Here is a 22,661-nt window from a genome sequence, read left to right on the forward strand (position 1 = left end):
GTTCTTAATGCTTCCAGAGAGGGAGACTCCACAACCTCCCTGGGCAGCCTGTTCCACTGCTCTGCCACCCTCAACGTAAGGAAGTTCTTCCTCGTGTTGAGGCGGACCTTGCTGTGCTCCGGCTTATGCCCCCTGCTCTTCGTCCTGCCGCCGAGAACAACCGAAAAGAGCCCGGCACCGTCCTCTCGGCGCGCGCCTGGGAACGGCCCCTCCGTGGAACGAGTCCCGCGAGCCGGCCGGTTGGCGCCGAGCGGCCGCGGGCACCGACACCCCCACAGGCATTCCCGGCTGGAATGCCGGGCGGGGCGGTTGGCGGCGGTTGCGGAAGGGACGTCACAGGAGGGCGGACCGCGCTCCCCCGCGGAGGAAGGACGGGCTGCAAGATGGCTGCGCCGGAGGAGCGGCTCGTGTCGGAGGGCGAAGGCGGCGCCCCGGGCTCGGCGCGGCTCTCCCCGGCCCCGCTCCCGGAGCCCGCCGAGGCCCTGGCGCCCATGGAGCCGCCGCCGCAGAGCAACACGCTCATGGGGCTGCCCATCGTGGCCATCGAGAGCATCCTCAGCTTCCTGTCCTACGATGAGACGAGCCAGCTGCGCCTGGTAGGGGCGGCGGGGGGCGGGGAGCGCCCCTGCGGGACCCGGGTCGGGCCGCCGCGATCCGCCCGCCGGGGCAGCGGCAGCTGCCGAGGTGTCGGCGGCACCGGCCGACCCTCCCCCGGGGAAGGGGCTGGATGAGATGGCGTGGGGTGGGGTGGAATGGGATGGGGCTTGATCCCTTCTCCAGTCTCCGTGAGCGCCTCCATACACGCATTCCGAAAGGACTGTTACCGTCTCTTACTTCTTTCGTTCCTTTCGTCCTCTGGGAGAAGACACTAAGCTGCTGGAGGCTTATTTCTGCTAGTGACTGCCTGGGGTGGGTAGTCTATTGTGTCTCATGGGTGTGTTTATTTTTACTTATAGAGCTTAAGCCAAGAAGTGTAGGAGATGATGAGCCTGCTGCTCCAAGAGCCAAACCTATCTAGAAATAAATGTAGGGCAAAGAAAGAAGATGTAAAAAACCCCCAACCCTTGTCTGTTTGAAAGGCTGCCTGCTTCTTGCAGTCATTGTGGTAAATCTAATAAAATACATTATCTCTACCTTTGATCTTGACAATGACAACGATAATGATAAGTGCAGCTGTCAGCGATGAGATCAATGTATGTCAATATTTAACTGCCCACATAAGGAACTTGATGTAAACTATGTCACGTTATGATAAGCTGAATCTCCTGTGAGGTTGTAAATGGAATAATAGTGAGGGAATTAATGCACAGCTTATGTAACCCTCAGTAAACGTGCACATACCGTACTGTTTCTATTTTAAGAACTTGATTAGCCTAAACTGGCTAATATTTCAAGCATATTTCTGCAGAAAATTAGACTGCTTGTGTCCTGGATCAGCAACCTCAAGTGTTGCATCCTGACTGTAACTTTAAACCAAAAGCTCTTCAAGCAGAAAACCTGTTCTTATTCATACTGCACCAAGTACACCGGTTTCTAAACATTTCTAGAGCATGCTGTCAGTCCACCGAAGACTTTGCTTCTTCTGTGAGAGTAGGTGGTGGGTCTGTAAAAGAGATGCAGTACTTTGAGTACCGTAGAATATCCTGAGTCGGAAGGGACCCACAAGGATCTTCAAAGTCCAACTGCTGGCCCTGCACAGGACAGCCCCAAAGATCTTGGGTGGTGCTCACAGTTTGAATTAAGGGAAGTACATCAGATACCTTCTGTTATACTTAGTGTTTCATGGTCTGTATTGCAGTGCCAGACACAGCCCTTGGCTGCACCTCTCCCATTCATTTTACAAGTGGTTATACCTGTGGCAGCTCTCACCCACCGGTCAGCAGAAGGCTTTCTCTAGCACCAAGTCAGTGTTCGTAAGCAATGCTGTGTTGGCACTCAAGCTGAGAACAGGAAAGGTGATGGTGTAAGGACTAAACCAGGTGTTTAAGTCTCAGTGGTACCTGGGAAGTAAAATGTAACTCTTTCACCTTTCCTTATGTAGCACCTCCAAGATTGCTTTTCCAGAAGATGGCTGCCCCTTTCAGAAATACCCAAAACCAGACTGGATAGATATCAACTCTGAAACATATACAGAACAATGCTGGGCGTAAAGTGAAGGAAACTATTAAGTTAGTCTTTCCCTATTTTTAGTTTTGAGTCAGTGACAGCCAAGAAAATGTATCTCCAGCAAATTCCTTATTGTTCCCTTAAGCACATCAGAAAGCATTCACTATGAGCATTCTTCTGAGAAGAAAATACCCTTTTCTTTGTTAACCAGCAGTAAAGAATCAAAGCCCTTCTGCTTTGACCCCATAAGCTTCATAAGCTGGATCTTTCAGGTGGCTGTTCAGAACTGAAGGTCTTCTTTTGGCAGTTCACTGAGAGGCAGACACTGGATGTTTTATGCAACTCCAGGTGCTGTTGGACAGAGAATTAAGGTAGCCTTTAAAAATAACAGTGCCTAGGCATAAATTCATAATGAAATTTCATCACTTTCTGATTTTTAAAGGTGATGAGTAGGCTTGGGAAAGACTTGTATATTCCTGCTCTAAGATGTCTTAAACAGTAAATTTTTCTCTTCTATGGGAACTGACGTGAGTTGCATATCAAATATGAATGAATGTATATTATAAGTAGTATTGTGCTAAAGATACATCGCAGGACCACATTACTTGAATGACAGGGATTAAATTGCTTAGGTATCATGCCTAAGCATACAAATGTGCCTGAAAGCAGCTTCATTAATCCCTTAGAATGTGGCATTCTGTGGGATAAAACATCTTGAGGAAGGCAGGAAGATATGATCTAGGGCATCAGTTCACCCAAACAAAATGTGGATTCCCTAAACCAGTCACACTGGAACACAGCATTGAAGCAAATGGGTGTCCTAATATCTTTCTTACTTTGGATCACCTTAGCTCACTGATCCATAAACAAAAATAAATTCCTTGAGTTAAAGTGGTGTTGGATCTCGAGTGTGTACAAGATGACAGACCAAGGAGTTGGCTGGGTGGAATACCAGCACGTTTTCAGATTAAAATGAAGATAGGAACATGCATTGTTTATACAGAGCATAGTCTCAGGCTTAAGATCCAGAAGTCTTTTTCTGTCAGCAAAGGATGAGGTAAGGAACATTTCCTGCTTGTGATGATTGCCACCAGGCAAGGCAGGACCCTGGGCCCCTCATTGTGCAAAGAAGCATTTGCTTTCCTGAGCGTAATGCTTTTTGCTATTCCTGGTGTTACTGCATTTGAAAGCATAAATGAAGCACCTACTGGTTAAGCAGTGAAGTAGATCTAAAGTAACAGAGACTAAACAACAGGTATTCAGAGTGCAGCCTTGTCTGAAATTATGTAAATATTGAGTTCTAAAAATTTTGTTTGGATAAAGTGAATGAGGGGAAAAAGAGCAGTATTTTGCTTTCAGGCCTTGAGTATTTCGTCTGGTTTCTCTGATAGTCATCATGAGAGAAAACCCAAAAGATCCTTATGTCTGAACTGTAATGTTCTGGACAAGCTGCAGCCTAGTGTGCATGCTGATATGGTAACTAGCTATCTTCCAGCTTTTGAAGGCTCCTTCTATGGGGATATTTTTAGTGACTTACAGAAACATTGAAATGTTTACCTCAGTGGGATAATAATGAAGTTCTGATAGTCCAGTTTCTTTTTCAGTCACACATCTGAGCTTGGAAAGGCACTTCCATTCAGGTTATGACTATAGCAGTCGTGATTAAAACCAAGCAATCCACAGCCTCCTTCCACACACACTCTGAGGAGAAGGTTATCTTGGATACTGACACGTGTCAGAAGTGACTTAGATTCTGCAGAAAACTTGTGTTTGTTTTCTGCACAGCAAAATAAGGACTGATAGCCTTTGGAAAGCATAGCTTTAGTATTCCTACCTAGTTTGAGTCCGTTGGTATTTACAGACATTTCTATTTTAAAGATTCTTGCTGAAGTCATCAATGTTTTGCCACTCACTTTACCCTAGAAAGGCATGTCATGAAGTGTGGTGTCTGTGTAGTTCCTAAGAAAGAGAACATTTAGTGACTCTAAATACTTTAGGATGTTTTATATCTGTTTTGGACTTGGTTGTCTGGTAGTGAAGCTTGGAAGAAATCAGACATGCTTGAGGAAACAGGAGCTAGTAGATTGAATTAGTTTGTTTACAAATGGAGAATTAGTTCATAGGCTCATAGAAAGCTGTTATTGCGTATAAGTCAGCATGTGAAGAAGCAACCTCTTATCCTGCTTTTCACATGGACTTGGAATATCTTTCTAACCCTGAAATTTGAACATAGGGGCTGGTTGGACTGGACTTTTGAGGAAACTCTGGCTTTTTCAGCTCTATGACTTGCATAAGAAAATATTCACCAGAATTTGCAAATACAAATATGAGGAAATTTAACATTTTACGTTCTTACAGTCCATTGAATAGTGAGCATCAAATTGTCTTGAACTAATGTGGACATTTAAAAGTGTAATGATGCTAGTTTGCATATGACTGCTGTCTGTGCAGTCTAGAAGAGGTCTATTGTTCCTATAAATACAGGTGCCGTCCCGTTTACATGGTGAACCAGCTGAGAATTAAGAGATGATTAGTAAAATCAGTTGCAACCAAACACCTTTTGTTTCTGGTGGTGCCTGTTATCTGTTCGGCATTTGGGTTCTAGACTGGTTATTGGCATAAATACGGGTAATGTGGAGAAACTGGAGCAAATGGTTCTTCATGCTGTGTAGCGTCAGCAAATGAGTAAGATTAAAAAAAGCCAGCACGGTTCGTATTACCCATTGCGAGTGCCTTGGTCCGCGCACTGGCAGGTCCTTTCTGCCACCAGATGTCAGTGTGCGCGTGGTTGAAATCGCTCTCTGCTTCCTCCGAATCCGTAGCCGATCGTGTCTCCAGGGTTGTTTTTCTCTTGTGCCGAGTAACTGCAGAGCTGACGTAGCCCTAGTGCAGGTACCATCGCCTAGTTCAGGGGTTTGGTAGCGTTAGAACTACAGGAAAGCTGTAAAGCCTTGTACACGAAAACAGTATCAGATCTATGCACTCCTAATACAGCTACTAGCTCAGGAAGAAAACGGCAAGTTTCCTCCTTCCTGTAGTTGAAGGGCCAGCATTATTCCTCATGCACAGGAGATGACTTAACTGGATCAGTGAATGTGGGGCAGAGTGTGCTGAGACTGTACCTCTGTAATTTACTTGTCTGATCCTTCTCCTTTGACTGTTATCAAGGAAGATCTAATAACAAGGAGCACAGACAGATCCAGTATTTGCTTAATGGTTTGTTAATACAGATCTGTTTGAAAATAGTCAGTTTGCACTGAGCTTAAACTAGCCGTGACTAGAGGAAGACTCTCAGAAAGCAGAATTTCTTTGTGTAGTGCTTTCTAAAGTAATGGCAGGCTTTGCTGGAAGAAGTGAGAATCTTCTTCCTCAAGGTATAAGCTTGTATAGACTTAAAAGTTATGAGATTAAGTGTATGGAGGAAAGGAGTGTTTGGGTTTGGTTTTTTTGGTTTGTTTTTTTGAAGAAGCTAAATCATTGGAATGTGGGGTCAAAGTGGAAATTGTGCAGTTCAGTACTTAAAAATAACCCACACGAAACCAGTTTCTAGAATAGTTAGCTCTTGCACCTGCAGAACTGAATTGCAATGGCTTTAAACTTTTGTCCAAGTTGGCTTTGTCCTGTAACTGGTAACTTTGTGAAGGTTTAACTGTAGCACTTTATTATATCTTCTGCAGATGTTAATGTCCTTTCTCCCTAAATCTTTGGGGAAAGAAACTATTGGTCTCTTAAACGGAGAAGAAAATACTTTTTTTCTACAAAAAGGAATCTTGTTTCATGTGCACTGTGTTGCATATGTTTTTACATTTAATTGTGGCTGACTTCAAAACATAAGCTTTAAACACTGGCAGAAAACCCTCACATTTCTTGGCTTTAAAGGCTTCATTTTTGAAACTATAAAATACCAACTTGATCTAGCAGAATCACTCCGGAGACCAAGCTAAAAGCCAGACACAGGCATTTGCAAACTTCCATTAAAACCAGAGGAAATTGTATCTGCTTATATATGGGAGGCATTCAGCCTACTCTCTCGTTAGGCAGTATCAGGAGATTAATTTGTGAACATAGCTGCTCCTCTTTGGAGTATCATGATCATTGTTGGAGATGGTGAGGCCTTAATCTCAGCTGCAGTTTTTGCTCACTGAAATGGAACAAAAAACAGTAAGAAGGTCTTTTACTACCCAGCAAGTATGGATAAGGTAATAGTAAAAGTGACTTGTGGCCTTAATTGAGCCTTAAGATTTCTCTTTACTTAAATACAGGTTTGTAAGCGAATGGACCTGGTTTGCCAGAGAATGCTAAATCAGGGATTTCTGAAAGTGGAAAGATACCACAACTTGTGTCAAAAGCAAGTTAAAGCTCAACTTCCAAGGTATGTATGAGTTAAAATTGCAATTCAATTTAATTGTTAGAATCTTTTAAGCAGATTATTGAAAAGAAATTTCTTGATGGCTAATTCCATTTATATATCTTGAAAATTTGAGTCATTTGGTTTTAATTCATTTTTTCTCCGAAAGCCCCTTGAACTTAAGATTTAATTGCAGAATAATGGTATGGAAAGTGTCTCTGACATTTCAAGCAGAGAAGACTGTGTTCTGTATTACTCAGCTCTTCTGGCAAGTCAAGCAAGGACTCCTAGGAATGAATAAATGCCATTCCTTTTCATGACCAACTGCCTTCACTCATGATTTATCAAAGACTGCTTTAAAGGAAAGCAGTGACAAGGATTAAATGGGGGAAGGAAGAGAGGTTTGACATGTGAGCATTACTGGGAGCTAGTTTCTCACTGAAACAATGTATTTCTTCCTCTTTCCAGTGAATAAGTGCAGCTGCTGCTATGTCCTATCAGATTTCCCAGTCAGAGTGAAGAAACTAAATGCTACTTACCACAGAGATCCTTTGTCAAAAGAGCTTCTATCTCAACCTAAACTTTGTAGCAAACACTACTAATATATTGCATTTATTATGTCAATTGTACTGAAGTACTAGCCATAGGAATTGGGGGGATAAAAATATTCACACTGATTCAGTATCTACTGCTAGTTAGTACTGAAAGCTCGTTCTTAAAATAGTCCTAAATTACATATAGAGTTCATGGATCAACAAATTTTGTCTAAGAAAGTGAAGTATGCTGTTACTGACTGGTTCTCAATCTGTATCTCTTACTTCCACGAAGACAAATGTTAGTGGTTACAATTTCTAACTTTAGGGGGTTTTAAGGGTGAAATTAACTTGAGTTATGTTACAGTTGGACTTCCATTGACTCCTTGTTAAATCAGTGTCATCTTATGGTCTGTCTTCTAGACGGGAGTCTGAAAGAAGAAATCACTCATTAGCTCGCCACGCAGACATCCTGGCTGCTGTGGAAACGAGACTCTCCCTGTTGAATATGACTTTCATGAAGTATGTGGATTCCAACCTCTGTTGCTTCATACCTGGAAAGGTAAAACGTAGATTATATTATGTGAATGTGTCTCTGTGTTTAAAAAAATTAGGATGTGTAACTTAACCTGGCACAGCTGAGGCAACTTGATATAGTGTATGTATACATATATATATATGTGTAAAAACTGTATTTCAGGTATTTGTAAACAAACATACAAGCCAATACTCTGTTTTACCAGGCAGTCTGAAATGAGTGAACCAGACTATATTTAAATATTAATTATTTTAAATTTGGTCTCTGTTTGCCCTTAGATTCTCTCTTTATTCTGGTGCTTGACTTATGGCATATACATCCTCTACAACCTTTTAGGCAAATCACATGATCCAGGCTATCAGGAGATGTAGTAATTTAGGCTGTGTATGGCACTAAGCACTCAATCAGGAAGATTTTATGCACCTTTCTTAAGGGTTTGAGGACCTCAGATTAATTGAATAAAATACTTAGTGTCTGGAAACACTGTTCAGTGTTACAGTGGATGGTGTATTTTTGTGTAGTAGGTGGAATTAGCTTCAAATATAAAGTGTGTTAAATGTGAATATTACTGAGCAATTCTGGTGGTCGGTACCCCAGCATTGAATATGTATCATCTGGTGTACACTACCCCAGCATTAAGTATGAATTATGCAAGAGAGATGTACATTGGAGATCCCACTGTTTATTAAGCTGTGGAAACAACAGGGCATGGGGCAATTGACAAAATCCTGGTCATAGGAAGACTGGTACAGCTCAGGGATGAAACGAGATCAGTGGACATTAGCCTGGTGCTTTGTTCATTGATCTTTCCATGTAAGGTTTGGATATGTTGGTACTGCTTTTTCATGAGCGGATAATTGCCCTGGGATGAATGGAAAAGTTATCTTTTGGATTCGGGGGCAGCATGCAGGCATTTGTGCTCTCAGTGTGGTAGGATAGGCTGTGAGCATGTAATGTATTTTTATCTTGAAGAGGTAACTGTTTCTGTACACCATTGTTGACTTGATATTTAATACATTCTAAATTAAATAACTATAGTGTAGTATATTCTTATTTGACTTTGCATTGTATTTTATATGTACCATGTATTTTGAAAAAAAGTAATATAACAAAGTCAAATGAACTGAAGTCCTTGATACTCACCTAGTAAATTAAATACTTACAAGAAATGTTACCATACTATTTTGAAGGGTAGATGGAAAGGCATTACTCAGTCTAGACCTGGGGTGTGCAGGAGTTGGGCAAATGAGCTTGCCAGCCATTTTCCTTATGGGCACTGACTAGTAAGGAGCTTGATTGTATTTTGATATTACTGCTAAAAAGTTTGGGGTTTTTTTTTAATTATTTACTTAGTGTATGAGTTTGCTGAAGCTGCTGCTCTCTATGCACAGTTACCAGTTCACCAGAGAACAATATTTTGGTCAATCAGATTCAAGGCTTAGTGTTCACTTCCTGTTCCTCGCACCTGCATTGCTTCCCTCAAAAAATTTTGCCACAGAACTGCCAGGAACTGAATTTGTGTTAGAATATGCAAACCCTGGTTGGAGGTTTGGCATTCTGTGAGTGTTCCTGGTGATAGCAGAGTCCTGCTGCAGGTTGGATATTGAGGATGTTGTTGCTAACAGGATATAATGTGAGTGAAATTAGGGAAGTCTTCTGTAAGTTTGTTGCTTGGTGGGAAACTTTAAGTCTTGTCTAGCTTTTGCAACTTTTTAGCTAAGCTTCCTTTATCAAAACACAACTCCTTATGATCTGTGTTCTTCAGGAAACTCTTCAGCCATTCATAATCCTGTGAGAAATATCTGTGTAGTTTTGGCTGAGAGACCAGCACTCCTATCTTGGCGTGCCTCAGACTATAATTCATAGATTGGTGGCACACCTTTCATCTCTCTGTATCTCTCCTAATGAAAGGGCTTGTTTGCCAAACCTGTTAATAGAATTATGTTTTCTGTCAGTAGTGGATTGATGTTCTCTAAATTAATGTCTTTTGGACTTAATCTGAATTTGCACTATTTTGGGTGTATGCAAGTGGACTCAAGTAAATACTTACATCTCTTCAGACTGACATAATGCTAATTTTTGCTATTTCAATTATGTGTTTCAGAAGTAGCTGGGGTAGTGACTGCTCTACATTGGAGCTTAGAGTATCTGTCTTCAGAATCTCTATAAGGAAATTATTGTGCTCTGCTGAGTATAGATTATATAACCTCAGAAGTCAAGTATGGCTGTAGTAAAACAAAATTTTGCATAATGAGCATTATTTCATGAGTTTGAAGAGAGCTGTTGTGATAGATCAAGTGAATAGCTTCTCTGATATATCACAAACAGCACTTCATTCAAAAAGGTGATCTAGAACTAAAGCACACAGTGGTATGCAACTGTTACATGGTAAAAGCCCCTGAATATGCCAAAATTTTTAGCATTAACTGAAATAATCATGCTTTTATCAGAAAATCCTAATTATTCTTAAATGTTTTAGGTAATAGATGAAATTTATCGAGTGCTAAGATATGTAAACTCTACAAGAGCTCCTCAGAGAGCTCATGAAGTTCTTCAAGAACTAAGGGACATTTCCTCCATGGCTATGGAATATTTTGATGAGAAGATTGTTCCAATACTGAAAAGAAAGATGCCTGGGTCAGATGTATCGGGACGTCTGATAGGAACTGCCCCAGGTATTAATTCCAACATATAATTAAGTTTTATTTAGTTTTTCTGTAAAAATTCACAGCACTGTATGTTTTTAAGGCTACCTCCCTTAAATATGAGCTTTATTACATAAATATTGATGATATTTGTTTCTTAAGAATGCTAATTGAAATCTATTTGCTTTGAAATTTAAAGAGGCTTTGTACTACCGAAAGAACGTCACTTGAATGTATGTTAGAATTATGCATAGTGTGTATTCCTTAAACAAACACTTCTGTGCCACCAATGAATTAGACTTTATCATTGCATTTGGTTGAAATTTGGCACATGAAACAACAACTTGATGCCTTTTATTTTTAGCACAATCAGCAAATGAATTTGCCTAAGCTGTTGTAGTACATAGAGAGCTAGAACATACTTGAATGTGCTTTTTTTACTTTCCTGGGGCAATGTTGTATACACTAACAAGCAAAATACTTACAGGTAATAGTGAAAAGACAATATTTAAAATAACAGTCTACAAGTAAGCAATTAAACTGGTCCTTCATATGCTCTTTTCAGACTTTCCAGAACTTTTGTCAACCAGAGTTTAACTTTGGCTAGAACTAAATCTTTGGCCTGGATGGCAAAAGGCAAAAGGGCTGGTAAAAGTGTAGCATTTTCCCTGTACAGGACATCTTCACACTTCAGAAACTGTGAAATTAGGTCCCTAAAAGGATAACTTAATAAAAATAGAAGAAAGAAAATATTACCTCTTAAAAAAACTGACAGGCCTAACTGCAGGAGATGCTTACTGTTTCTTGTGTATCCTGTCCACCCTTTTAGCCATGTGTATACCAGCTGTTAATTATATCCTCTTAATTATACTTTCATTTTTTTAAATTATATATGGTTTGAATTTTTTTTTATTATATATGTTAAATTTATATGTTAATGTATTCTGAGCCTCTCGGTTGAGGAAGTATTGCCCAAAACCATAGTTGAGGTCAATTGGCTTTTCGAGGGCAAGGCTTTATGGTGCATAAAAATGCCTGTCTGGTGTTGAGGGAGGAGCGTAATTTCTCCAATGGCAACCCCTTAGTGCCACGTAATGGTAGCTGTGCTGGCATCCTGACTGACAAAAAACAGGAGGAAAAGGAGGATGACTGTTCTCAGTTGTTCCTGACTGTTCTGTCTGCATAGCACTTAAAAGTTGCATCTTGCTTGCACAGCATTGCTTGAAGAGTAAAATACCAGAAAAAGTGATAGATAACTTATATAGCAGAAGAAGTGAAAGAAATTATACAGTAGCTGTTAGTCTCCTTGATTTGCAGGAACTTTATTAGAATCAACAGTTCCAAGCTCAGATTCCAGTATGACTTTAGTACTTAGGAAGAGTGATTCTAACGAAGCGTGGGAAGTAAATTCCTTTCTTCTAAAATGTAAGTTAAACTGAAATATCTTGTTAAGCCCCAAATCACAAAATTGTTAGCTGTCTGCAACTAAGACAGCAGGTTTTTGCTGCTCTAATGAAAGATATTTATTTACTCTAACTCTTCTGTGTAAAGTAGATGTGTTGTGGGTTTTTGACTTAACATTAAGTCTACATGACAATATCTATATGCAATTTTTGATACAGCAAAAGGAGGGGGGGTTATATACAGGAAATGAATGATGAGCTGTTTTTCCAGACTACTGAAAATCTATAAGCATTTTAAATTAAATTTTGCTCTGAGATTACCACACGTTCTTCTTAGACACTTAAATGACTGTAAATCTGTTTACATGCTCATATAAATTGCAACTGGTGTTCAGATTCATGTCTGGGGATTAGGGATAAGCAAAATGTGAAAACTGGGACACAGTTTTTACCATGAAGTTTTAGAGGACTAATCATACTTCTCTCTGAAGTTCCAGGGCCTTCTGCAGCACTGACAACAATGCAGCTGTTCTCCAAGCAGAGCCCTTCCAGGCAGGAAGTCACCAAACTCCAGCAGCAAGTAAAAGCGAACGGCACGGGTTTGACAGCGCTAAAGCGGGAGATCTCTGAGCTCCGCATCAAAGTGCAGGAGCAACAGAAACAGCTCCAGGATCAAGATCAGAAACTGCTTGAGCAAACCCAAATCATAGGCGAACAGAATGCCCGGTTGGCTGAGCTTGAGCGCAAGCTGCGAGAGGTGATGGAGAGCACAGTAGGAAATTCCTCAGGTTCTGGCTCAAATGAACAATCTCCTCGAAAACGGAGGAAGGCGGTGGATTCCACAGACTGTCCTAGGAAATCTAAGCGCCTTCGAAACAGAAAATAACTTGGGAGTAAATGACACCTTCAGGAGGATACACTGCTCGAGTAGCCCAAGCAGGTCTGCTTGTTTGGATACTGTGACCAGTTTCATGGTGTCACTTAGCTGCTGGCTCTTCAAAACACCTCTTAGACTTGAACAGTTATTTTCTTTCATTGAATTTTCCCCTGCTTTCTGTATGGGTGGGCCTAATGCACAGAATCTTTAATATTTGCAATAGTTACGTACTAACCAGACCTGCTCTGTTATGTTTTGAAGGGTTAACCTTTTTTTTTTTTTTCTGTGCAAACGTGTTTAAAGTAAAGTTATTTGTGTTTATGCATATGTTCACAAAAAATCTTAAATAAATTGTCTTAACTGACTAAAAAGTTAAGCGTAAAAACAGATGTCCTGTTCACTTGAAGGAAAGATCCACTTTTAAAATCTTGGTTTTGAGAACTTGACTTTTTTTGTTACAAGTGACCTTGTCTGGAATGTCTGAAAAGTAGTTAATACTTTTTGGGGTTCTCTGTAATGAGTAAAACTGACTTCTTAAGCTACAGTATTAGCTATATATTTTTGTAAACTTACAAGGGAGGGCCTTCTATCCAGTCTTCACATGCACACACCCTGGTTCTAGGTCTTGGGAGCCATGTTCTACATTTGCATGGATAGATGCATGTACAGCTTAGTCAGCCTGCCAAAAGCACTTGCCTGAAATTGTTCCAGACTCTGGGAGAGAGCACAGAGACCTGTAAAGCAATTTCTTTGTTCCTCAGCCATAACTTAGCATCTGCTTTCAGCACAGCTGCTGTTCTACAGTGAGGTGGTGTTAGAAGGTGAGTGGCAGGAGAGTTTGAACCCTGCCTGTGAGGCAGGTATTGTTGGCCAAAGCTGGAGAGCTGAGAAGTGGCCTTCACTTGGTTCACGGGCCAACATCTAACACGTGTCAGACGAGTCGTCCCTACACTCACCAAGCTTGGGGGACATCATTGGAGGGAAATGCTGTATTGTGGGAAAACTGAAACTATTTTGTGTGTCTGTGTTGAGGTTGAGGTGGAAATTTCTCTGTAACACTGATGACAATATTCTAAGCTTTCCTTATCCTAAAAGGTAAATAACTTCAGACAAAGCTTTAATTTCTTTTGCACTTCTGTTTTGAGCTTGTAACTGGAAAAGCATGTCTTGCACTGTTCAGTCTCTCTGGTCACTTTAACCACCTCAGAGTTGTGTACAGTGATTATTCCCCTCCCCATCTGTATATTTTTGGAACCTTATACAAATACCATTGTCCTTGGTTTTGTTTTAATGTACTAAACTATGTAGCTTTATCATTTGACTTATGTTTTCTTTTTTTAACCAGCTGCTGCTTTGGGTTTAGGTGGTTCTGAATTCAACTTGGGATGGCACTGAAGATGCAAATGCTGCGTTTGTAGCTGTTCACAATCTCAGTACTATGGGTTAAAGTTCAAGTTTCTCTTTCGTTTTGTACAGCTGTCAGCATAACATAGTGGCTGTATTTAAAGCACCAAACAAACAAATCAGAAATTGTCTGATCAAATGTTACATAATCACAGAAAATGGATGTTTTTCCTGAATTTTCAGCTACAGTTTTTACTTCTAGAACATATTGACTCATACCAGGAGTAGCGTTGCAAATGCCTAATATTTCGCAGACATTTAGCGCTCAAATAAACTTCTTGAATAGTTTGAGTCTTTTTTTAAAATAGGCATTTTTTCTTAAGCATCAAGGAAATGATAAAAGATTATCTGAGGGAAGACTTAAAGTGTTAAAGGAGCATTTGCTGATACTGGTTTTCTACAGCTCAGAATTTTTTTTAACATTAAGAATCTCTTTAAGATAGATGCCTGCTCTTCAGATTAAAAATACTGGCATATACTTTAAAAAATAATTTTGAATCAAAGGTTCAGCATAATAGCTATAATTACTGTGTGATACAAATTCATTCAACGGTTATTCATGATGAAAAATTCCTGTAATGGACTACTTACCAGCTATTTGTGGTGAAATACTTCCAACAAGTATAAACTTGTGAATTGCATTTACTGAAAAGGTTTATTCATACATCCCTGAATATCTTTCACCTTAGTTTCTTTATTAATTTCTAGAATATGCAAGCAATTTCCCCCCCCTTCACAATATACAAATAGTTTCAGGTTACTCAAAGAGTATCATTTATTTATGTGTTGGGGAATCTCTAGCTCTGCGTAAACGGAGCTGGAAACAACAACAGCCCATTGTTACATGAAATGTTCTCTGTGAATGTGCCAAGTGCCAACTTGGAACCTTCAGCTCAAGGAAGCGTCACGTGCTCTGAGTTTGCAGGTGCATCCTGATTATCCGCCTGCTGATGAGCACAGTGAAATGGAACAAGGCCCCAGAAACATCACAGATATGTAACAGAGGTTACAAGGCAGCTCTGGGAACGCCATGGCAAAGGCACACCAGTGTTTTGCTTCCCAGGGAGGGAGGCTCCCTCTGGAATATACCCTGCTGGCACAGACAGAATGGAGAAAACAGAATGAAGTAATAGTTTGGAGAAAGGAGCTGCAGCGGTAATTTCTGACACTGTTGTCCCTTATTAAATAGAAAGTGTGCATTTGCAACATGGGAACAAGCTGATAAATTGCCTGGAGTAAAAACTAAATCACTTGTCATTCTAAATGTCTGTGCACTTTTACATGAGTTGGTGCATCAGCCTGGAGAAGTACAATGTTTGTAGTGATAAGTGACTATAATCTGTTAAAGGGAGATGTAGTTTACAAAGTTGCATGAAAAATTGTTTTATTTGCACCACTACTCAGCTTTAGCACTTTCATCAAGGGCTGAAACTGAACAGCTCAGGGTTGACAGGGAAAGCAATTGTGTCTTTTATAGTTACTTTCTTAAAATAACTTAAAACTACTGAGATCAGTTTTTCTGCTTTTCTAAAAATAGCAGCTTGCCTTGAAAACTTTTTGTTTCGTAGTAGGGTTTTTTTTGTTTGGTTGGTTTGTTTTTTTTTTTTTTTTTAAAAATTTATGTATCTAATGAACATGGTGGAAATGGGATCAGAAGATACCACAGTAGTGCTTTTTTGAGGGAAAAGCTGTTTGCAACCAGGTCTTGCTTCCCAAGTGGAACAGCTTGGATGTGAAAGGAGTATGCAAGCACCTTCCAAACAAGGACCAGTAGATGTCATAGATGGAAGCACTGAAGGAAGAAAGACTACCTGCTTAACAAGATAAATTTCACAGAATAAAGAACAGATAGAAACAAATGGAACTTCTTCAATTCCTGATATTTGCTCAGCATTGCACATTAATCACTGAAGTCCATTAATGTTACAAGGATGCCTGTGAATAATTTCTTAATATAAAAGGTAAGAGAGAATTGAACAGAAACTTAGTTGTTTTCACTGAGATCTAAGGGGGAGCACTAAGATTGCTTAAAGAATTTTCAGCATTAAACAGGATGGAAACAGGATGATGTGGCATACGGTTGAATGTGTCTTGAGACAGGAGACAGCTACCTGATTTCTTGGTGTTCCTCATGGTATTAAGAAGGTAACTGGCAAATTACAGTGATCGATTGTTATTTCATTCATAAGTCAATTCAGTTTGGGCTGGTTTACAGCAACATGTCTGCTAGGTGTCAGCTGTTCTGATACTCTCCAGTTGTATTCCTGTGCTGCTTTGCACCATACCTGGACCAGTTCACTTGTCCATGTGCTCTCTGCTCTTGCAGTTTTCCTTCCTCATTAGACAGGGATGCACTGCTGGCTTTGGTTTACATGTAACTGAACATTCTAGAATTTTTGTCCTAGCTTTGTGCCAGCTGAAGGCAACACTAGATACTGGATCTCTTTGTCTTTGAAAAGTGTCAGATAGAAAAACTGTTAGCTTGCTGAAGACCTAATAAATCTGGATTTGTTACACAGGCTGCTTAAAGCGGAAAGACTCAGTGAGTAAATAGGAAAGGCACTTTGCTCTCCAGTACACTTGGGCAATTAAATTTTCCAAAACTTTCCTATTTAATATTTTTCTTAGTCTTTTAAGCCTTGTTTAGCTGCTCTGGAATGTTTAGTTTGTAAATCTGGGCTCTTCTATTTAATTGTCCTAGTGAAATTTGTGACTGTTCACAAATCTATTTGCATTTGCAATGCTGTAAACCTGCCTCTGCGTGCTGAACTCTTGATACTCTGTCTCTCCCCCCAGTGTTCCTGTTGGCCGAGCTGCAACCCCTCTCATCATCTGACACATTCCTCCTCTTGGCAGGATCCTTCCCAGGGGTGAGAAGGTCTTTAGCGCAGTGATGGATAGCAGTGCTAATATTTGAGCTACAAGAAGGGAAACACTTTCAGAAACGTCGCTCGCAGTGTTTGGAGTGCAGCTGAGTGGAGCACTTGTGACCCCGGCGATCCCGCGCTCGGCTGCTGCACGGGCAGCTCAGAGGCGCTTCCTGGCTTGTTGTGAAACGGTGGCTGACCGAGAAGTAAACCTTGCAAGGTCACAGTGCCTGGATGAAATCTAAACATCTGCTTTGCCTCCTGTGCTGCACCAGTCCCCACGGAGTCGGCAGAATTCAGACCATGCGGCTAAGGAGGGGAAAGCTGTGCGTGAACTCTTCCATGTCTCACCTGCTTGCTCCGTTTTCCCCTTCTAATTCCCATCCTAATATGCACGGGTTAAAAATGCATGCAAACAAAACTATTCCCACAGGTGTTATCTTTATGGATCCCGTGCTTTGTGCATTATTTAGATTGCAAACGTTGTCAAGTAGGGATTGTATTTCCCCTCAATGAGCCCAGTTGCACATGGGGATTTCAGCAGCCAGTACCCGTTAACCTCTTTTATTAATTATTACAAATAAATTTTAAATGACGCAACATAAACCTTGAGATATTAATATTACATTAATAGACGAGGTATAATTTAATTTGTGATAACTTTTTCTGCTGTTTTTGCCACTATTACTCATTTAGAGTATTTTGAGTGGATTTTTGGTCTACTGACTTAGATTGTTTTGGGTGGGCAAGTAAAATCCCAATCAAGTAGTCATTCAGCTTCTATATTAAATAATCTTTGTAGCTGAACTTCCCGAAGTCAACATTATATAAGAAATACATGAAGGGACGGATGTTTGTCAGTGAAATCCTTAGAATATCTTACCACAGAAAGAGACCTTGGCACGGGCGTTTTGAGTAGTAGTTGAATCCCTTTAGGCGGGGGTCTTTATCTTTAGTGACGGGGTTAAACCACGGCAGCAGTGCAGATTTCGGACAGATGACAGCTTTTCCTTGCTCGGCGGCTCCGTTCCCGCCGGTGCCGCTGTGAGGGGTCGCTCCCGCGGGCTGAGGGAGCGCCCCCCGCCCCTCAGGGCGCCGGCAGGGGGCGCCTCCCCGCCGGGAGCGCGCCTGACAGCGGGCGGCGGCCAATGGGCGGCGAGGGCGGGGCGGGGGGGCGTGTCCGCGAGCCGCCTGCGCGGCGCTATAAAGTGCGGGGCCGGGGGCGTCGCGGAGCCGGCGGGACGGGCGGCTGTGAAAGGGGAGCGCGTCGCTGCCGCCATGGGGAACACCGTGGCCAGAGAGGATTTCGAGTGGGTCTACACGGACCAGCCACACGCCGACCGCCGCAAGGAGATCCTGGGTGAGGAGCCGCGGGGCCGCCGCCTCTTGCCGCCCGCTACGTGGCGGGGGGGAGGGGGTCACACATGGGCACCCCACAAAATGGGCACCCCACAAAATGGCCGCCCGCGCCGGGGGGCGGCGGCGCCCGTGGGGGGCTCCCGGCGGAGCCGCCGGAGCCGGGCTGGGCCCGCGTACGTGGAGGCGGGAGCTGCCGCCTTGGCGGCGCTGGCGGGGGAGGGGAAGGGAAGGAGCGGGGGGGAAGGAGGGAGGGGGAGGGCGGCGGCCGGGGTTGTCTCCCGAGGGGCCGCACCGCGGAGCCCTGCGAGCGGTCAGGCGGTGTCACCTCCGGGGTGACAGCCCGCGCTCACGGGGAGGGGATAGCGGCGTCCTCCGGTGCCGCGCATAACGCGGGGCTGAGCTCATTGCAGCCCTTCCGAATCGCGGGTGGGTTGTTCGGGTCAGAGCCATTTCCTTCCTGGGTAGGATGGAGGTGGCACTGGTGCTTGCCGAGTACGTGTCTAGTTGCTGAGCAACGTGAAAGTGCTAAAATTACTCGATTCCAAGTGATTCATTATAGCAGCACATATCACAAGTGGAAAGGTCATGCGTTTTCGTTAACTTTGCAGGGAAATCCTAATTGGGAAGAAGGGAAGGAAAGGCTCTGTCTGCTGTTGTACTCTAACTGGGGGTAGTTGGCTGTGAGGAGAGCTTCGAAGTAACTCCTGTTTCATGTAATTCTTTCTCATCTAGCTAAACATCCAGAGATAAAAGCATTGATGAAACCAGACTACAACCTGATCTGGGTGGTTGTGCTGATGGTTCTGGCGCAGTTGACTGCATTTTATCTAGTTAAAGACTTGGATTGGAAATGGGTAGTCTTCTGGGCATACGTTTTTGGAAGCTGTATTAGCCACTCCATGACTCTGGCTATTCATGAGATCTCTCACAATAGTGCCTTTGGCAACAGCAAAGCCATGTGGAATCGATGGTTTGGAATATTTGCCAACCTCCCTCTTGGTCTCCCGTATTCCATATCCTTCAAGAGATACCACATGGATCATCATCGTTACTTGGGAGGTGATGGAATTGATGTGGACATTCCTACCAACTTCGAAGGCTGGTTTTTCTGCACCCCTTTCAGGAAGTTCATGTGGATTGTTCTTCAGCCCTTTTTCTACGCGATTAGACCTCTCTGCATCAATCCCAAACCCATTACTCGACTTGAAGTAATCAACTTGTTGGCTCAGCTTTCCTTTGATGTTGTGATATATTATTTATGGGGAGTCAAATCCATTTTTTACATGCTGGCTGGTTCAGTACTTGGACTTGGGTTGCACCCAATTTCAGGACACTTCATAGCTGAACATTACATGTTTTTAAAAGGACATGAGACCTATTCCTACTATGGGCCACTTAATTTGCTCACTTTTAATGTTGGCTATCACAACGAACATCATGACTTCCCCAATATTCCTGGCAAGAGCCTTCCATTGGTAAGTTTACTTCCAAGGTTATTACTTTTTCTTAAATTGAACCCTACTTGAACTTGAAAATTAGGTAGAACACTGACAGAAGAATGGAAACAACAAACAACAAATAACCAAACAAAAATGACAACATGAGTGATAAAGGAGGTAATTACTTAGCATTTTAGTGGTATCTTGGACAAGCTTCCAGAGTGCTGCCTGCCTCTTCCATAAAAGGAGAGGGGAGGAAAAGCATGTCTTATGCTTTGCACTAACTTTAGCTTCCTGTAATTACAACCTGTCTTCTGATTTCTTCAGTCTGTAAGTATTCAGAAAGCTAGTTAAGAAGTTGCAAATAACTTGGGATATTTGTTGTCACTGCAGTCTTAAGGACAGTGTTGTGATGTGTGCTTATGCTTCAGTTTCTGCTATCAGTGACATTCTCTGTTGGGGGAAAAGAGAGGGTTTGAGATGATGTTAAGGTTTGTTGTACTGTTGACAAATGTTTAGTAACTTTCCAGTCTGGAGCACCTCAGTTTCCTCTGGCCAGAGCCTTTGAACCCTAAATAAGTATCAGCTGTACATTGCCAGGACTTAGACCTGTCATGTCTGCATGAGTAGCAGAGGTGAAGTTTCTTCTCAGTTCAGTCTTTGCTTCCTAAAGGCAGGAGTTTTGTTCTCACTGTGTATGTGTTTCCCAATTGGAGCACAAGCTTCAGGGGACATTAAATTTGCAATTGGACAGCAGCTGCAGTGTTGGTCTTGTAGCTTTGTTTTTGCACTTGGCAATAGTAAGACCTTATAAGCTTGCCCCTTTGGTGGAGTCTGAGCTTGTTATTTCTGTTGTCAGTGCTGGAACTGTAAAGTGAAAGAAGTAAGCCAGCACTTTTAGCAGGGCAGCTGGATTGTGTAGTTGGTTTGTTGAGGCTTTGTGTGTTTCTTGTTTTTAATGACGGATGATTGCTCTTATTTATAGATTTCATCTTTCAAACACAGGAAAATTTGCTTTAAGTCACCTTTTATACCTAGGTCTGTGCTGGTGAACTAGTATTCCACTTCTTGCAGAGGTATTTCAGCTATAAATAGGCATGAATTTTTTCAAGTATTTAATTCCAGGGGTAAATACCCAGTTCTGCTGCAGGACTTGTAATCCACAGCTCTGATAAGAAAACAAAGCCTTCTTTTAGAACAGTGCAGCAAATCTGATTGGACTGGACTCTGCTATGCTGTGTGCTAAGACCCCTGAAGTCCTGAACACTTGATTCCTCAGCACTGAGGATTGTTACTGTTGAATAAAAGTATAGATGCGCTATTCTACAGGTGCAATGATGGATCAAAAGATCTTTGGCTTCAAACTAGGCATGTAAATACCTTGGGCTCCTTTGTTGCTTACACAGATTAATATTATTTTTCTGACTAAAGCTACGGAATTTTGTGAGAAATCCTTTTTTTGTTCTGTTCAGGTTTTTAAGGCTTCAGGTGCTTGGCCTTAAATATCACTAAGGATAGCTCACTGAATCTGCTGCTCTCAGTTTAAAACAGTGGTCTAGTCAGTACGTACAGCTGAGAACAGTCTTTGGAAGCAATTTATATTCATTCTTTAAAGTCTTTCTCCATAAAGGTGTTCCTCTGAAATAGAATTTTTTTTTTTCTTCTGAATGCGGAGGTTTGAAACTACATGTAAAAATAGCTGAGTTAAACATCTCTTCCCAGAACTCGTAACATCCTTTTTTACTGGTACTTGTATACCTATGAGTCAGCACTGAAGTGAGTCACCCACTTTCAATAGCAATCAAACCACTTGCTTTTTGAGGGCTTTATCATGTGGGTAGCAGAGTGAACGGACTTTGGAGTGCCAGTGGAGTTCGTTCGGGTTATCTTCAAAAGCTGCACATGAAGCTTATGTAACAACTAGGGAATTGCTTTCTCCTTCAAGAAATGTTCACACTGTGGCAATAGTGGCTCTTCCTGTATAACCTAACCTCTGAAATGAAAGTGCCGTGCATTAGGTTACACGTTGAGGTTACAATTTGCAAAGTTGTCACAATTTGTGCTAATATAACCGGTAAATAAACCTCATATCTCTTCTTCAGGTGAAGAAAATAGCGGCTGAATACTATGACAACCTGCCACAATATAACTCTTGGATAAAAGTACTATATGACTTCGTGATGGATGACACAATCAGCCCATATTCACGCATGAAAAGGCAATTAAAGGGTGAAGTGAAGCAGGATTAAACTTCTGGCAACCAAAAAACTTTGAAATGTCTGCTTGCTTAAAGTGGCTGGTATAAAGGTCTCTTGCTAAAGCTGTTCACCTGTGTCCTGAATTAAGATGTACAGCAACATAGCAATGCATCCTCAAGGACTTTGTAGCAGACTCCTACCAGCTATAACATTCCTCACAGCCCTCAGATTTGTTGGTTTAATGTGTCTCTGTTTGCCTAAGGATCAGTGTTATATGCATAATGCAAAATCACTTTGTTACAGAATTTACTTTGCTAGGTGTTAAATCTATATAAAATATGTCTGACTCATAATATTTTAAAAGTTCTCAATATAGTAAACTGCCCTCAACATGCTATTTAGGTGACTGTAGTTTTAAAAGGCTGTACTTACCTGTTAATTCTGAACTAACGTAATTTGTGAACTTAAACCTTCTGTTGAAAATGTTTCCAAACTTATGGTTGGAAGAGCTAAATTTGCACAGAAATGTTCAGTCTGCTTTTGTTTAAATATGTAATATGTCATCTGAAGCATTGCTTGAAAGTTTGACCTTTTCTACTTAAAGGACCTTAAAGGAGCAATCTATCAGAATGAAACCAATATCCTTGAGATGGCTTCTGTGACTTCTTTGTTTAATTTAAAAAAAAAAAAAAAAAGTGGGGAATTCAAGGGTATTGCCGCTCTGTGGTTCCACCTACTGCCTGAGCTGCTTATGTTGGCATATAGTGTGAGCATTTAGGAAAGTTAAAATAACTGATTGGGGTTTTCACATTGGAAAAATCGTTACAGTTTGAGGTTTTTCTGATCTTCAAGGAAAAATGATTACTATGTTTTAAATGCTATAAATATTTACACTCATTTGGAAATCTGGCTTGCATGGAAAACAGAATAGATTGAGACAGATA

The 22,661-nt window shown here is 41.5% G+C and overlaps 2 protein-coding genes across 2 annotated transcripts; both read left to right on the forward strand.

The window, feature by feature from the left end:
• Positions 1-359: 359 nt before the first annotated feature.
• FBXO28 (F-box protein 28) lies at positions 360-13,766 on the forward strand. Its single transcript, XM_050316424.1, has 5 exons — positions 360-596; positions 6,369-6,478; positions 7,411-7,549; positions 10,005-10,200; positions 12,065-13,766. Exons 1-5 carry the CDS (start codon positions 384-386, stop codon positions 12,457-12,459), a joined length of 1,053 nt encoding a protein of 350 aa, XP_050172381.1. The 5' UTR covers positions 360-383; the 3' UTR covers positions 12,460-13,766.
• A 4,137-nt stretch (positions 13,767-17,903) lies between these two features.
• On the forward strand, positions 17,904-22,382 carry DEGS1 (delta 4-desaturase, sphingolipid 1). The gene is made up of 3 exons (XM_050316265.1): positions 17,904-18,081; positions 18,813-19,555; positions 21,622-22,382. The coding sequence occupies exons 1-3, from the start codon at positions 18,000-18,002 to the stop codon at positions 21,766-21,768; spliced, it is 972 nt and encodes a 323-aa protein (XP_050172222.1). The 5' UTR covers positions 17,904-17,999; the 3' UTR covers positions 21,769-22,382.
• Positions 22,383-22,661: the final 279 nt, after the last annotated feature.

Source organism: Myiozetetes cayanensis, unplaced genomic scaffold, assembly GCF_022539395.1.
Source record: "Myiozetetes cayanensis isolate MyiCay16 unplaced genomic scaffold, myiCay2020 scf2-11, whole genome shotgun sequence".
Taxonomy (NCBI): domain Eukaryota; kingdom Metazoa; phylum Chordata; class Aves; order Passeriformes; family Tyrannidae; genus Myiozetetes; species Myiozetetes cayanensis.